At 43.2% G+C, this 15,526-nt stretch overlaps 1 protein-coding gene across 7 annotated transcripts in view; it reads right to left on the bottom strand.

Annotated features, from left to right (window-relative positions):
* The window catches only part of LOC115156815 (inactive ubiquitin carboxyl-terminal hydrolase 54), a 35,227-nt gene extending 21,166 nt beyond the window's left edge, over positions 1 to 14,061 (bottom strand). For all 7 annotated transcript variants that reach the window (XM_029704534.1, XM_029704526.1, XM_029704571.1 and 4 more), the window contains exons 1-3: positions 13,543 to 14,061; positions 12,842 to 12,934; positions 7,410 to 7,544 (exon numbers count right to left, since the gene is read on the bottom strand). In XM_029704534.1, coding sequence (XP_029560394.1) covers positions 7,410 to 7,544; positions 12,842 to 12,934; positions 13,543 to 13,710 — 396 coding nt within the window. In that variant the 5' untranslated portion in view covers positions 13,711 to 14,061. The remainder of the gene's footprint in view (positions 1 to 7,409; positions 7,545 to 12,841; positions 12,935 to 13,542) is intronic.
* Positions 14,062 to 15,526: the final 1,465 nt, after the last annotated feature.

Consider the following 15,526-nt stretch of genomic DNA (forward strand, 5'->3'; position numbering starts at 1 on the left):
AACACTGTCACACTGGGATAAACACTATCACACTGGGATAAACACTGATACACTGGGATAAACACTGATACACTGGGATAAACACTGATACACTGGGATAAACACTATCACACTGGGATAAACACTATCACACTGGGATAAACACTATCACACTGGGATAAACACTGATACACTGGGATAAACACTATCACACTGGGATAAACACTGATACACTGGGATAAACACTGATGCACTGGGATAAACACTGATACACTGGGATAAACACTGTCACACTGGGATAAACACTGATGCACTGGGATAAACACTGATACACTGGGATAAACACTGTCACACTGGGATAAACACTGATACACTGGGATAAACACTGTCACACTGGGATAAACACTGATACACTGGGAAAAACACTGATACACTGGGATAAACACTGTCACACTGGGATAAACACTGATACACTGGGATAAACACTATCACTCTGGGATAAACACTGATACACTGGGATAAACACTCTCACTCTGGGATAAACACTGATACACTGGGAAAAACACTGATACACTGGGAAAAACACTAACACACTGGGATAAACACTATCACTCTGGGATAAACACTGATACACTGGGATAAAAACTGATACACTGGGATAAACACTGATACACTGGGATAAACACTGATACACTGGGATAAACACTGATGAACTGGGATAAACACTGATACAGTGGGATAAACACTGTGACACTGGGATAAACACTGATACACTGGGATAAACACTGTCCCACTGGGATAAACACTGATACACTGGGAAAAACACTGTCACACTGGGATAAACACTATCACACTGGGATAAACACTGATACACTGGGATAAACACTGATACACTGGGATAAACACTATCACACTGGGATAAACACTATCACACTGGGATAAACACTATCACACTGAGATAAACACTATCACACTGGGATAAACACTGATACACTGGGATAAACACTATCACACTGGGATAAACACTGATACACTGGGATAAACACTGATGCACTGGGATAAACACTGATACACTGGGATAGAAACTGTCACACTGGGATAAACATTGATGCACTGGGATAAACACTGATACACTGGGATAAACACTGTCACACTGGGATAAACACTGATACACTGGGATAAACACTGTCACACTGGGATAAACACTGATACACTGGGATAAACACTGTGACACTGGGATAAACACTATCACACTGGGATAAACACTGATACACTGGGATAAACACTGATACACTGGGATAAACACTATCACACTGGGATAAACACTATCACACTGGGATAAACACTATCACACTGGGATAACACTATCACACTGGGATAAACACTGATACACTGGGATAACACTATCACACTGGGATAAACACTGATACACTGGGATAAACACTGATGCACTGGGATAAACACTGATACACTGGGATAAACACTGTCACACTGGGATAAACACTGATGCACTGGGATAAACACTGATACACTGGGATAAACACTGTCACACTGGGATAAACACTGATACACTGGGATAAACACTGTCACACTGGGATAAACACTGATAAACTGGGATAAACACTGTGACACTGGGATAAACACTGTCACACTGGGATAAACACTGATACACTGGGATAAACACTATCACACTGGGATAAACACTGATACACTGGGATAAACACTGATACACTGGGATAAACACTATCACACTGGGATAAACACTATCACACTGGGATAAACACTATCACACTGGGATAAACACTATCACACTGGGATAACACTGATACACTGGGATAAACACTATCACACTGGGATAAACACTGATACACTGGGATAAACACTGATGCACTGGGATAAACACTGATACACTGGGATAAACACTGTCACACTGGGATAAACACTGATGCACTGGGATAAACACTGATACACTGGGATAAACACTGTCACACTGGGATAAACACTGATACACTGGGATAAACACTGTCACACTGGGATAAACACTGATACACTGGGAAAAACACTGATACACTGGGATAAACACTGTCACACTGGGATAAACACTGATACACTGGGATAAACACTATCACTCTGGGATAAACACTGATACACTGGGATAAACACTCTCACTCTGGGATAAACACTGATACACTGGGATAAACACTGATACACTGGGAAAAACACTAACACACTGGGATAAACACTATCACTCTGGGATAAACACTGATACACTGGGATAAACACTGATACACTGGGATAAACACTGATACACTGGGATAAACACTGATACACTGGGATAAACACTGATGCACTGGGATAAACACTGATACAGTGGGATAAACACTGTGACACTGGGATAAACACTGATACACTGGGATAAACACTGATACACTGGGATAAACACTATCACACTGGGATAAACACTATCACACTGGGATAAACACTATCACACTGGGATAAACACTATCACACTGGGATAAACACTGATACACTGGGATAAACACTATCACACTGGGATAAACACTGATACACTGGGATAAACACTGATACACTGGGATAAACACTGTCACACTGGGAGAAACACTGATACACTGGGATAAACACTGTCACACTGGGATAAACACTAATACACTGGGATAAACACTGTGACACTGGGATAAACACTATCACACTGGGATAAACACTGATACACTGGGATAAACACTGATACACTGGGATAAACACTATCACACTGGGATATACACTATCACACTGGGATAAACACTATCACACTGGGATAAACACTATCACACTGGGATAAACACTGATACACTGGGATAAACACTGTCACACTGGGATAAACACTGATACACTGGGATAAACACTGTCACACTGGGATAAACACTGTCACACTGGGATAAACACTGATACACTGGGATAAACACTGTCACACTGGGATAAACACTGATACACTGGGATAAACACTGATACACTGGGATAAACACTATCACACTGGGATAAACACTATCACACTGGGATAAACACTATCACACTGGGATAAACACTATCACACTGGGATAAACACTGATACACTGGGATAAACACTATCAAACTGGGATAAACACTGATACACTGGGATAAACACTGATGCACTGGGATAAACACTGATACACTGGGATAAACACTGTCACACTGGGATAAACACTGATGCACTGGGATAAACACTGATACACTGGGATAAACACTGTCACACTGGGATAAACACTGATACACTGGGATAAACACTGTCACACTGGGATAAACACTGATACACTGGGAAAAACACTGATACACTGGGATAAAAACTGATACACTGGGATAAACACTGTCACACTGGGATAAACACTATCACACTGGGATAAACACTGATACACTGGGATAAACACTATCACACTGGGATAAACACTTTCACACTGGGATAAACTTTGATACACTGGGATAAACACTGTCCCACTGGGATAAACACTGATACACTGGGATGAACACTATCACACTGGGATAAACACTATCACTCTGGGATAAACACTGATACACTGGGATAAACACTGATACACTGGGATAAACACTGTCACACTGGGATAAACACTGATACACTGGGATAAACACTGTCACACTGGGATAAACACTGATACACTGGGATAAACACTATCACACTGGGATAAACACTGATACACTGGGATAAACACTATCACACTGGGATAAACACTGATACACTGGGGTAAACACTATCACTCTGGGATAAACACTGATACACTGGGATAAACACTATCACACTGGGATAAACACTGATACACTGGGATAAACACTGCCACACTGGGAAAAACACTATCACACTGGGATAAACACTATCACACTGGGATAAAAACTGATACACTGGGATAAACACTGATACACTGGGAGAAATACTATCGCACTGGGATAAACACTATCACACTGGGATAAACACTGTCACACTGGGATAAACACTGATACACTGGGATAAACACTGATACACTGGGAAAAACACTAACACACTGGGATAAACACTGTCACACTGGGATAAACACTATCACACTGGGATAAACACTGTCACACTGGGATAAACACTGATACACTGGGATAAACACTGATACACTGGGATAAACACTGTCACACTGGGATAAACACTATCACACTAGGATAAACACGATCACACTGGGATAAACACTGATACACTGGGATAAACACTGATACACTGGGATAAACTCTGATACACTGGGATAAACACTGATACACTGGGATAAACAGTGTCACACTGGGATAAACACTGATACACTGGGATAAACACTATCACACTGGGATAAACAATGATACACTGGGATAAACACTGTCACACTGGGATAAAGACTGATACACTGGGATAAACACTGTGACACTGGGATAAACACTGTCACACTGGGATAAACACTGATACACTGGGATAAACACCGATACACTGGGATAAACACTGATACACTGGGATAAACACTGATGCACTGGGATAAACACTATCACACTAGGATAAACACTGATACACTGGGATAAACACTATCACACTGGGATAAACACTGATACACTGGGATAAACACTGATACACTGGGATAAACACTGATACACTGGGATAAACACTGATACACTGGGATAAACACTGATACACTGGGATAAACACTATCACACTGGGATAAACACTATCACACAGGGATAACACTATCACACTGGGATAAACACTGATACACTGGGATAAACACTGATACACTGGGATAAACACTGATACACTGGGATAAACACTGATACACTGGGATAAACACTATCACACTGGGATAAACACTATCACACTGGGATAAACACTATCACACTGGGATAAATACTATCACTCTGGGATAAACACTATCACACTGGGATAAACACTATCACACTGGGATAAACACTGATACACTGGGATAAACACTGATACACTGGGATAAACACTAACAAACTGGGATAAACACTATCACACTGGGATAAACACTGATACACTGGCATAAACACTGATACACTGGGATAAACACTGTCACACTGGGATAAACACTGATACACTGGGATAAACACTGATACACTGGGATAAACACTGATACACTGGGATAAACACTGATACACTGGGATAAACACTGATACACTGGGATAAACACTATCACACTGGGATAAACACTGTCCCACTGGGATAAACACTGATACACTGGGATAAACACTGATACACTGGGATAAACACTGATACACTGGGATAAACACTGATACACTGGGATAAACACTGATACACTGGGATAAAAACTGATACACTGGGATAAACACTGTCACACTGGGATAAACACTATCACACTGGGATAAACACTGATACACTGGGATAAACACTATCACACTGGGATAAACACTTTCACACTGGGATAAACTTTGATACACTGGGATAAACACTGTCCCACTGGGATAAACACTGATACACTGGGATAAACACTATCACACTGGGATAAACACTATCACTCTGGGATAAACACTGATACACTGGGATAAACACTGATACACTGGGATAAACACTGTCACACTGGGATAAACACTGATACACTGGGATAAACACTGTCACACTGGGATAAACACTGATACACTGGGATAAACACTATCACACTGGGATAAACACTGATACACTGGGATAAACACTATCACACTGGGATAAACACTGATACACTGGGGTAAACACTATCACTCTGGGATAAACACTGATACACTGGGATAAACACTATCACACTGGGATAAACACTGATACACTGGGATAAACACTGCCACACTGGGAAAAACACTATCACACTGGGATAAACACTATCACACTGGGATAAACACTGATACACTGGGATAAACACTGATACACTGGGAGAAATACTATCGCACTGGGATAAACACTATCACACTGGGATAAACACTGTCACACTGGGATAAACACTGATACACTGGGATAAACACTGATACACTGGGAAAAACACTAACACACTGGGATAAACACTGTCACACTGGGATAAACACTATCACACTGGGATAAACACTGTCACACTGGGATAAACACTGATACACTGGGATAAACACTGATACACTGGGATAAACACTGTCACACTGGGATAAACACTATCACACTAGGATAAACACGATCACACTGGGATAAACACTGATACACTGGGATAAACACTGATACACTGGGATAAACACTGATACACTGGGATAAACACTGATACACTGGGATAAACAGTGTCACACTGGGATAAACACTGTGACACTGGGATAAACAGTGTCACACTGGGATAAACACTGATACACTGGGATAAACACTATCACACTGGGATAAACACTGATACACTGGGATAAACACTGTCACACTGGGATAAAGACTGATACACTGGGATAAACACTGTGACACTGGGATAAACACTGTCACACTGGGATAAACACTGATACACTGGGATAAACACCGATACACTGGGATAAACACTGATACACTGGGATAAACACTGATGCACTGGGATAAACACTATCACACTGGGATAAACACTGATACACTGGGATAAACACTATCACACTGGGATAAACACTGATACACTGGGATAAACACTGATACACTGGGATAAACACTGATACACTGGGATAAACACTGATACACTGGGATAAACACTGATACACTGGGATAAACACTGATACACTGGGATAAACACTGATACACTGGGATAAACACTATCACACTGGGATAAACACTATCACACAGGGATAACACTATCACACTGGGATAAACACTGATACACTGGGATAAACACTGATACACTGGGATAAACACTGATACACTGGGATAAACACTGATACACTGGGATAAACACTGATACACTGGGATAAACACTATCACACTGGGATAAACACTAACACACTGGGATAAACACTGATACACTGGGATAAACACTATCACACTGGGATAAAGACAGACACACCGGGATAAACACAGACACGTCCTGTACGTCCAGATTGTCCTATAGAGAGGGACAGTGTTCTTAGCTAAATGGCTAATGCTAGCAGAGCTGGGCTGGGCTGTGAGCAATGAAGGCAGGAGAACAGAACAGACAGGAGTTAGATCGACAACCTTCCTCTTGCAGGATTTAGTTCCAGCCCTACCCTAACACACCTGATTCAGTTAACCAATTAGAATCAGGTGTGTTAAAGCAGGACTGGAGTAAAAGACTGCATACCCAGTTACTCTCCATGAGGAGTGTTAGCGCGCGCACGCGCGTGTGTGTGTGTGTGTGTGTGTGTGTGTGGGGGGGGTGGGTGGGTGGGTGGGTGGGTGTGGGTGGGTGGGTGGGTGTCTTACTTACAAAGCATTCTGCTGCATCGTCCATGATCCCCAGCTGGAAGCGTTGTTCATCCTGGAAGGTCTTGGCTAGTGCGCTCCGCAACATGTCCGACGGTAACACACGCTCACTGCTGAACTGGAACTGGGCAAAGATACTCTATACACACACACACACACACACACACACACACACACACACACACACACACACACACACACACACACACACACACACAACACACACACACAACACACACACACACACACACACACACACACACACTAGAACTGAGCAAATTGCAGCTTTATGGAGTAGAACATACAGTAGCATAATACCACTCTGTCCAGGTAGTTGTATCTTGGTTGAACATCTACCATGGTGTGAGGAAAAGTATTACAACAGTACTACTACAAAAGTACTACTACAACAGTACTAATATTACCTCTTTGCTCATTGTTTCACTAAAACTGGGATACCCATTTAAGGCTAGAGAGGTGTGTGTGTGTGTGTGTGTGTGTGTGTGTGTGTGTGTGTGTGTGTGTGTGTGTGTGTGTGCCAGTGGAGGCTCCTCCTCAGAGGAAGGGGTGGACCATCCTCCTCAGTGAAATTTCATAAAAATAAAAACAGTGAAACATTTAAAAAGTTATCCTTTTTAGATAAAACCATACTAAATATATTCATATGTCACCAAATAATTTATTAAAACACACTGTTTTGCAATGAAGGTCTACAGTAACTTCAACAGCACTGTCTGGGGTAGCACCATGGTGTAGCCAGAGGACAATTAGCTTCCGTCCTCCTCTGGCTACATTGACTTCAATACAAAACCTAGGAGGCTTGTTGGCCTCGGCCCCTTCCATAGACATACATGGTAATTTTGACCACTTCCAGAGGACGTCCTCCAACCAATAAAAACTTTTGCAGTATGAACTGACATGTTGTCCATCCAATCATAGGATGGATGGACAACATGGAGGATCAGAGAATGAACCTAGTGTGTTGTATTGGGATTGTGCCACAGAGCATTATGGGGGTTCTATGTGTTGAGAAGCTTGGTGACATTGTTGGATAGAGATTAAGAGTGAAAAGTGATAGTTTTTTAAATATTATTCAATTCAAATTAGTTTTTTTCAATTTACAGGAGACGGAGGAAGTATATTAAAAAAAGTTTTTTTGGTTTTAGAACTTTATTTTTGTGTCCAGTTACTGCAATTTATTTAAATGTGCCATGGTAACTTCAGTAGCTAGCTAGCTAACGTTACCAGCACGAGTGTGCAGTTTTTCTGGAATGAATCAATCAACATAATAGTGATGACAGATATGAGTAAATGTTTTATAAGGCCTACAGTTACATAGGCCTGCATGATGCAAACATGCATAACGCACAGCCCTGTGAGTTCTATTGTCTATCAGCTGTCTGTGTCTGGGTAGAGGACATTCCCTTCCTAATCTCGTCTAAATATAATTCATATGAACAAGTATAAGGTTGCTGCAGTTTGATAGGGTTTTCAAAAAACTCCGGGCCCCAGGGGATAAAAATTGCCCCACCACTCTGGGACCTATGGTGCCACCAGTTGTCAGTTATCGTCAGGTATGTGGATGATCAGTGCTTTATTTAGGAACGTTTCTTGGGCTACTTTGATGTGTCAAGTGGGGTAGATGCACAGTCTGTGTTTAACTTCATGGAGAAACTTGTTGTTCAACCTACAACAGCGCAGCTGTTATGGAATGTATCTGCTATTTGTATTTACAGCTAAGTCCCCTCCTGTTTCCTGATTGAGAGGTAATGACAGCTCCACTCCACTACCATTGTCAACTCTCGCCTGACATGAACTGAAGCCACGTCTCATGTGTCCGCTCATCCACTGGCACATTGAATGTTTTCTCTCCAAGCACTGTGAGTACCTCCATCAATTTTCTCTCATTTGTGTATGTAGAGTCAATCACATACACAATCACATTATTACACATCAATGATTTTACTCCTTGCTTGGACTAACTCATTCTGAACTCTTTTGTCTAACTGTGTAGTGTTATTGTTTATTGTCTTCCCAGTCAAATCCTGTCTTGCACTGAAGTCAATCCTCTGAACACCTCAACTCATGCCTCATACCCTCATTCAATCCCTGCTGTGATCCCTTCCAAACACTGTGTAAGTAGCCCTCTCATTCCCATTCCCCAAAACATTGTACTATAAATGTCTTTATTAAATGCTTTAGGTTAAAGTAATTACTCTTTTGACGATTTTTGAAACACACTTTGACATCTCTGTGCCTACACCGTGGGTCTCCCATCCTCCTCAACTTTTCAAGTCACCGGCCTCCACTGGTGTGTGCGAGCGTGTGTGTCTGTGTGTGTGTCACGGTGGCGCTGCTGACTGCAGCAATGCTCCAAGGAAAATATAGTGGGAATATATCCTACAGAGAGGGAGGGAGGGATGGAGATGGGGAGGAGGAGAGATATAGACAGGGGGAGGAGGGAGGTGTGTGTGTGATTGAGCTGAAGGGAAAATTCCTAAGCATCACTAAGAGAGGACAGGCGCAATCGACACCACTCCCACATTCATTCATCCCTCTCTTCCCCTGTCACTCCCCCTCCCTCGCTCCCTCTCCCTCTCACTCTCTCTCCCTCCCCTTCTCTCTCTCCTCGCCCTCCCCTATTCTCTCTCTCCTACGGGTGCAGAAGGAGGGCCAAAGTGAAAATTGTTTGCCCTGCACAATTAATGAACCAGATTGTGGTGGTCATCTTAAAACATGTGGGGATTACATACTGGGACAAGGAGAGGTTGAAAATTCTGTGAATATGCCTGCCAGCTGTTCTGCGCATACTCTGAGAATGCACCCTGGAATACACACTTGCAGGTGTTGACCTGATTAAAGACCTTTCTCAGGTCGGTCTCGGAGAGCGACATCACCCATTCCTCTGGGTCGGTGACAGCCCTAACACCCGGCAGGATGTTGTTGTCAAAGCGTGCACAAAATGCATTGAGTTCATTTGGGAGAGAGGCATTGTTGGGCAGATCACTGTTGGGTCTTCCTTTGTAATCCGTAATGGACTGAAGCCCTTGCCACATGTGGCATGAGTTAGAGCCTGTGTAGTATGATTCCACCTTATTCCTATATTGTAATTTTACTCGTTTGATGACCTAGGAGGTCATAGCGGGACTTCTTGTATTTATTCATGTCCTCGCCATAGCCTCAAGGTTGTCTACGATAGCTCTGTGTGCGGTAGCCCTGTCCTTTAGTTTAGCGCCAACCTCTGTGTTAATCCAGGGCTTTTGATTGGGGAAGCATCGAGCCTTCACCATGGGGACAATGTTGCAGATACATTTTATAATGAAGCCAGTGACGGAGGTGGTTAGCTAGTCAATGTTATCGGCGGAGTCTCAAAACATAACAAAGCGTTAGCAAAGCAGTCTTTTAGCATAATCTAAGATTCTGGTGACCATTTCTTAACGGTGCGAGTCATGGGTACTTCCTGTTTGAGTTTCTTCTTGTAAACAGGAAGTAGGAGTATGGGATCTTATTTGCCGAATGGCGGACGAGGGAGGTCCTTGTATGCTTTCTTGTGGGTAGAATAACAGTGGTCTAGGACTTTATCGCCCCTAGTGGTGTTGGAGATGTATTGATGGAAATTGGGCATCATGTGTCTCAGTGATGCAGAATTAAAATAGCCAGAAACCAGAAAAGCAGCCTCTGGATGTAGTTTTTCTTGCTTGTTTATAGCGTTGTACAGTTCATTAAGTTCCAGCTTGTTATTTTTCTTGTCCTGAGGTGGAATGTATACAGCAGTCATGATAGCAGCTGAAAAATCCCTCGGGAGGTAGAAGGGTCGACATTGACCATCAGGTATTCCAAGACAGGTGAACAGTGGGTCGACACTTCCACCACGCTGGAGTTAGAATACCAGTTGGTGTTGATATAGAGGCAAATCCCTCCCCTCCTCGATTTCCAGACTCCACTGTCCTGTCCGCCCGGTGAATGGAGAATCTATGAAGTTGGATAGCAATGTCCGAGAGCCATGTTTTAGAAAAGCAAAGACTATTGCAGTTTCTAGAGTCCTGTTGGTAGCAAATCCGAGATCTGAGGTCATCCATCTTATTATCAAGTGACTGTACATTAGCCAGTAGAATGGAGTGAAGAGGTGGATGGTTTTCCCTTCTCCTTAATCTCCCCAGGATCCCCCCCTCTTGCCTCTGTAACGCCGGCGTTTCCTCTTGGGTAGCCCGAAAATTGGGTCGGTATTACAGAGAGAGCCCAGGGCAGATGAGTCTAAGTTGAAGACGGAATTGGGGTAAGTAACTGCCGATCTGATAGTCAAAAGTTCTTGTCGGTTGTAAGAAATAATAACGGATACATTTAGTGAAAATAAAGTAAAAATAAACTGCAAAATAATCACAAAATAGCTAAGTTGGGTTGGAGCCTGCAAAACGGTGGCCATACAGTACAGCACCATCTTTCATCTGTATTGATGTCAGAGTGGTTAGAGGGATAATAGAGCCCTGAGTACCAGGCCATTAGGACCTGATGGAGGGACAATAGAGCCCTGAGTACTAGGCCATTAGGATCTGATGGAGGGACAATAGAACCCTGAGCACCAGGCCATTAGTACCTGATGGAGGGACAATAGAGCCCTAAGTACCAGGCCATTAGGACCTGATGATCTGATGAAGATCTGATGATCCGCATGCCCAGAGTGAATAAGAGGAGATTACCGTGACTCAACGGTAACGTAGAGTTTTACTGAGATCATGACTCATGACTGCCAGTGTGGAGGTAATAAGGTCACCTCTAGGTGTGATAAAAAATACAAATAAACTGATGTCTGATCAGCAGACAGAATCCGTTCAACTCACAGCAGTTAGCATTACTATGGCCTCAAACATACACCGACCATGCTGATTCAGATACAAGCCAGTATGCCTGCATGTGTGTGTGTGTGTGTGTGTGTGTGTGTGTGTGTGTGTGTGTGTGTGTGTGTGTGTGTGTGTGTGTGTGTGTGTGTGTGTGTGTGTGTGTGTGTGTGTGTGTGTGTGTGTGTGTGTGTGTGTGTGTGTGAGTGCGTGCGTGTGTGTGTGTGTGAGAGTGCGTGCGTGCGTGCGTGCGTGCGTGCGTGTGTGCGTGTGTGTGTGGCATCCCAGCGTGGGTTCTGCTGGCTCAGCACTTTCAGTCAGCCAATTAATTACACAGCGGCTCAGGAGATAGAACAGCATGTAAAACACACATACATACACCGCTACAAACACACTTATACACACACATAGCACACACCGACAGCACTACATTATACAATGCTGACATCTCTGTACACACCAACACTGCTACACTACACAATGTACTCAGACAGACACACACATACTGTACACACAGCATCATTAGAATGCTTTATAGAACACACACACTCATAATAGCTAAATAAGTGCTCAGGAGAATGAAGGGCCCTTGGAGACCTACCTTGAGGGCACAGAAGATACAGGAGTCTTCCATACACTTGTGGGTGGTCAGCTGGCGGAAACTTCTACGGAAGATATCCAGATGCCACAGGACCTAAAGAGAAAACAGACATTTTATATATTTACATGTTTTGTATATTTTACATATTTAAATTTTTAAAGGTCCAATGCAGAGGTTTTTATATCAATATCAAATCATTTCTGGGTAACAATTAAATACCTCACTGTGATTGTTTTCAATTAAAATGGTCAAAAAGAAAGGACCAATTTCTCAAGATTTTTTTTGCTAAGACAGTGGTCTGAGTGGGGAGGGGAAAAACAGAAAACTAGCTGTTTGCAGAGTGGTTTGGAACAAATTCTTATTTGACAATTAACACATTTTGATGTCACCAGGCAAGCCAAAACTCCATCCCATCAAAAGAAGGGCATTATCATAATTTTCACAATTTCACAGTATTCCAACCTCATAATGTGGAAATATATATAAAACACAGAACAATCAGGTTTTTGACTGCACTGGGCCTCTAAGGGGAGTCAGGTAATCTAGAGGTTGGACCACTTCCCTCTGTCCTCCCTCGTCCCTCTCTCCTCCACCCTCTCTCCTCCCTCTTCCCTCTGTCCTCCCTCTTCCCTCTGTCCTCCCTCCCCTCTCTCCTCCCTCTTCCCTATGTCCTCCATCTGTGTGTGTGTGTGTGCGTGTACCTGCAGAGCACTGTTTAGGAAGCAGCTGTTCTGTCCAGGTTCGTTGCTGAGGCCTTTACTCGGGGCGAAGGAGGCCATAGTCCGAGGGGTCGTGATCAGTCCCTGTAGCCCTCCACCAGGGCCTCCGCTGCCACCGCCCGAAGCAAAGTAGTTCCTCTTCCACGACATCACTTCCTGCTGGGTGCTCCCGGCATGAGATGGAGCAACGTGTTCTAAGTTACTTCCATTAGAGAGAGAGTGGGGATAGAGAAAGAATGACAAACAAAGAGAATAGGTAGAAAGAGCGATGGAGAGCTTTGGTCTCTTTCTGGTAAGTCTTGACTGGCAGGTGTCTTCAGTCCTTCCACAGTCCTTAACTTCTGGTCAGCCTAATATGTCTCTTCTCTGCTCTCACTCTGCCTGCAAGAGACAAACCACACAGCACAATCACCACATCTCCTATACAGTACCACACACAACACAACACAATCACCACATCTCCTATACAGTACCACACACACACAACACAATCACCACATCTCCTATACAGTACCACACACAACACAACACAATCACCACATCTCCTATACAGTACCACACACACACAACACAATCACCACATCTCCTATACAGTACCACACACACACAACACAATCACCACATCTCCTATACAGTACCGCACACACACAACACAATCACCACATCTCCTATACAGTACCACACACAACACAACACAATCACCACATCTCCTATACAGTACCACACACACACAACACAATCACCACATCTCCTATACAGTACCACACACACACAACACAATCACCACATCTCCTATACAGTACCGCACACACACAACACAATCACCACATCTCCTATACAGTACCACACAACAAACAGACCTCCAGTACAGGAGACATTTAAAGAGCCACTGAACATGTCGATTGGCACGTGTGTTTTTCTGTTGCTCATTAGAAAAACGAGATGTCAGTTTCCTGACCGATTCAGAGTTCAGTTAATGATGTTTGTCCCCCATAAGACACTTCAGACGAGGAAGCCTATTTCACTTCCTCTAAATCCCCAGAATGAATCTAAAATAACTCCAGAAAATCTGTAATTCATTTTGACGTTTTTGCAGAGGATATTTTGGTTTGGTGAAGTATTTTGGAGCTGCTGGGCAGGTCTGTCTCACTGCTTATGCTATTGGATAGAGAGCAATCACCACAGCTGTTTACCCTATGTTAGTGAGCAAATGGTCATCGTCAAATCAAAACCCAACCTTCATTTACCCATTGTGATGCACAGATGTTCCAAACTCTGTTTTAGACGAGACTGACTTCATGGCCAAAATAATCCAATTTATTTGAAGTCAATATTGTCACTAGAATAACTGTTTCTGACACACTGATGCCAGATAGACCATTTTCAAAGGGATTTTGTTGCTTTTTAAAGGCAGTCACTCTTTAACTGCACAGGAAATAGCATTTCACAATATTGTAACCTGAATGGTCATGCAACTCATAGTATGGAGTATAGTAGTGTACTGTAACGATAAGCTGCTGACATCAATTTATGTTTCTCAGTTATATCATTACTAGGAGAGTTTTATCTGGGATTTATTATAAAGCAGTGTTTCTCACAGTGTTTGTGTGCGTGTGTATGTGTGTGCGTGTGTATGTGTGTGTGTGCGTGTGTGTGTGTGCGTGTGTGTGCGTGTATGTGTGCATGTGTATGTGTGTGTGTGTGTGTAAGTGTGTGTGTGTAAGTGTGTGTGTGTGTGTGTGTGTGTGTGTGTATGTGTGTGTGCGTATGTGTGTGCGTGTGTGTGTGTGTACGTGTGTATGCGTGTATGTGTGTGTGTGTGTAAACAGGTTGCATAACAGACTGGCCAGTAGCGGAGCCGCAGTGCCCTCCCTCCCCCCGTTGCCGTGCTGTGCTGCCATAGCGACCCCTTGGCGATGGGCCAGATGTCACAGGGATGCTGCGGTGTACGGGTGGTGTGTGTCTG

The sequence above is a fragment of the Salmo trutta genome, chromosome 2 (genome assembly GCF_901001165.1).
Source record: "Salmo trutta chromosome 2, fSalTru1.1, whole genome shotgun sequence".
In the NCBI taxonomy this organism is placed as follows: Eukaryota; Metazoa; Chordata; class Actinopteri; order Salmoniformes; family Salmonidae; genus Salmo; species Salmo trutta.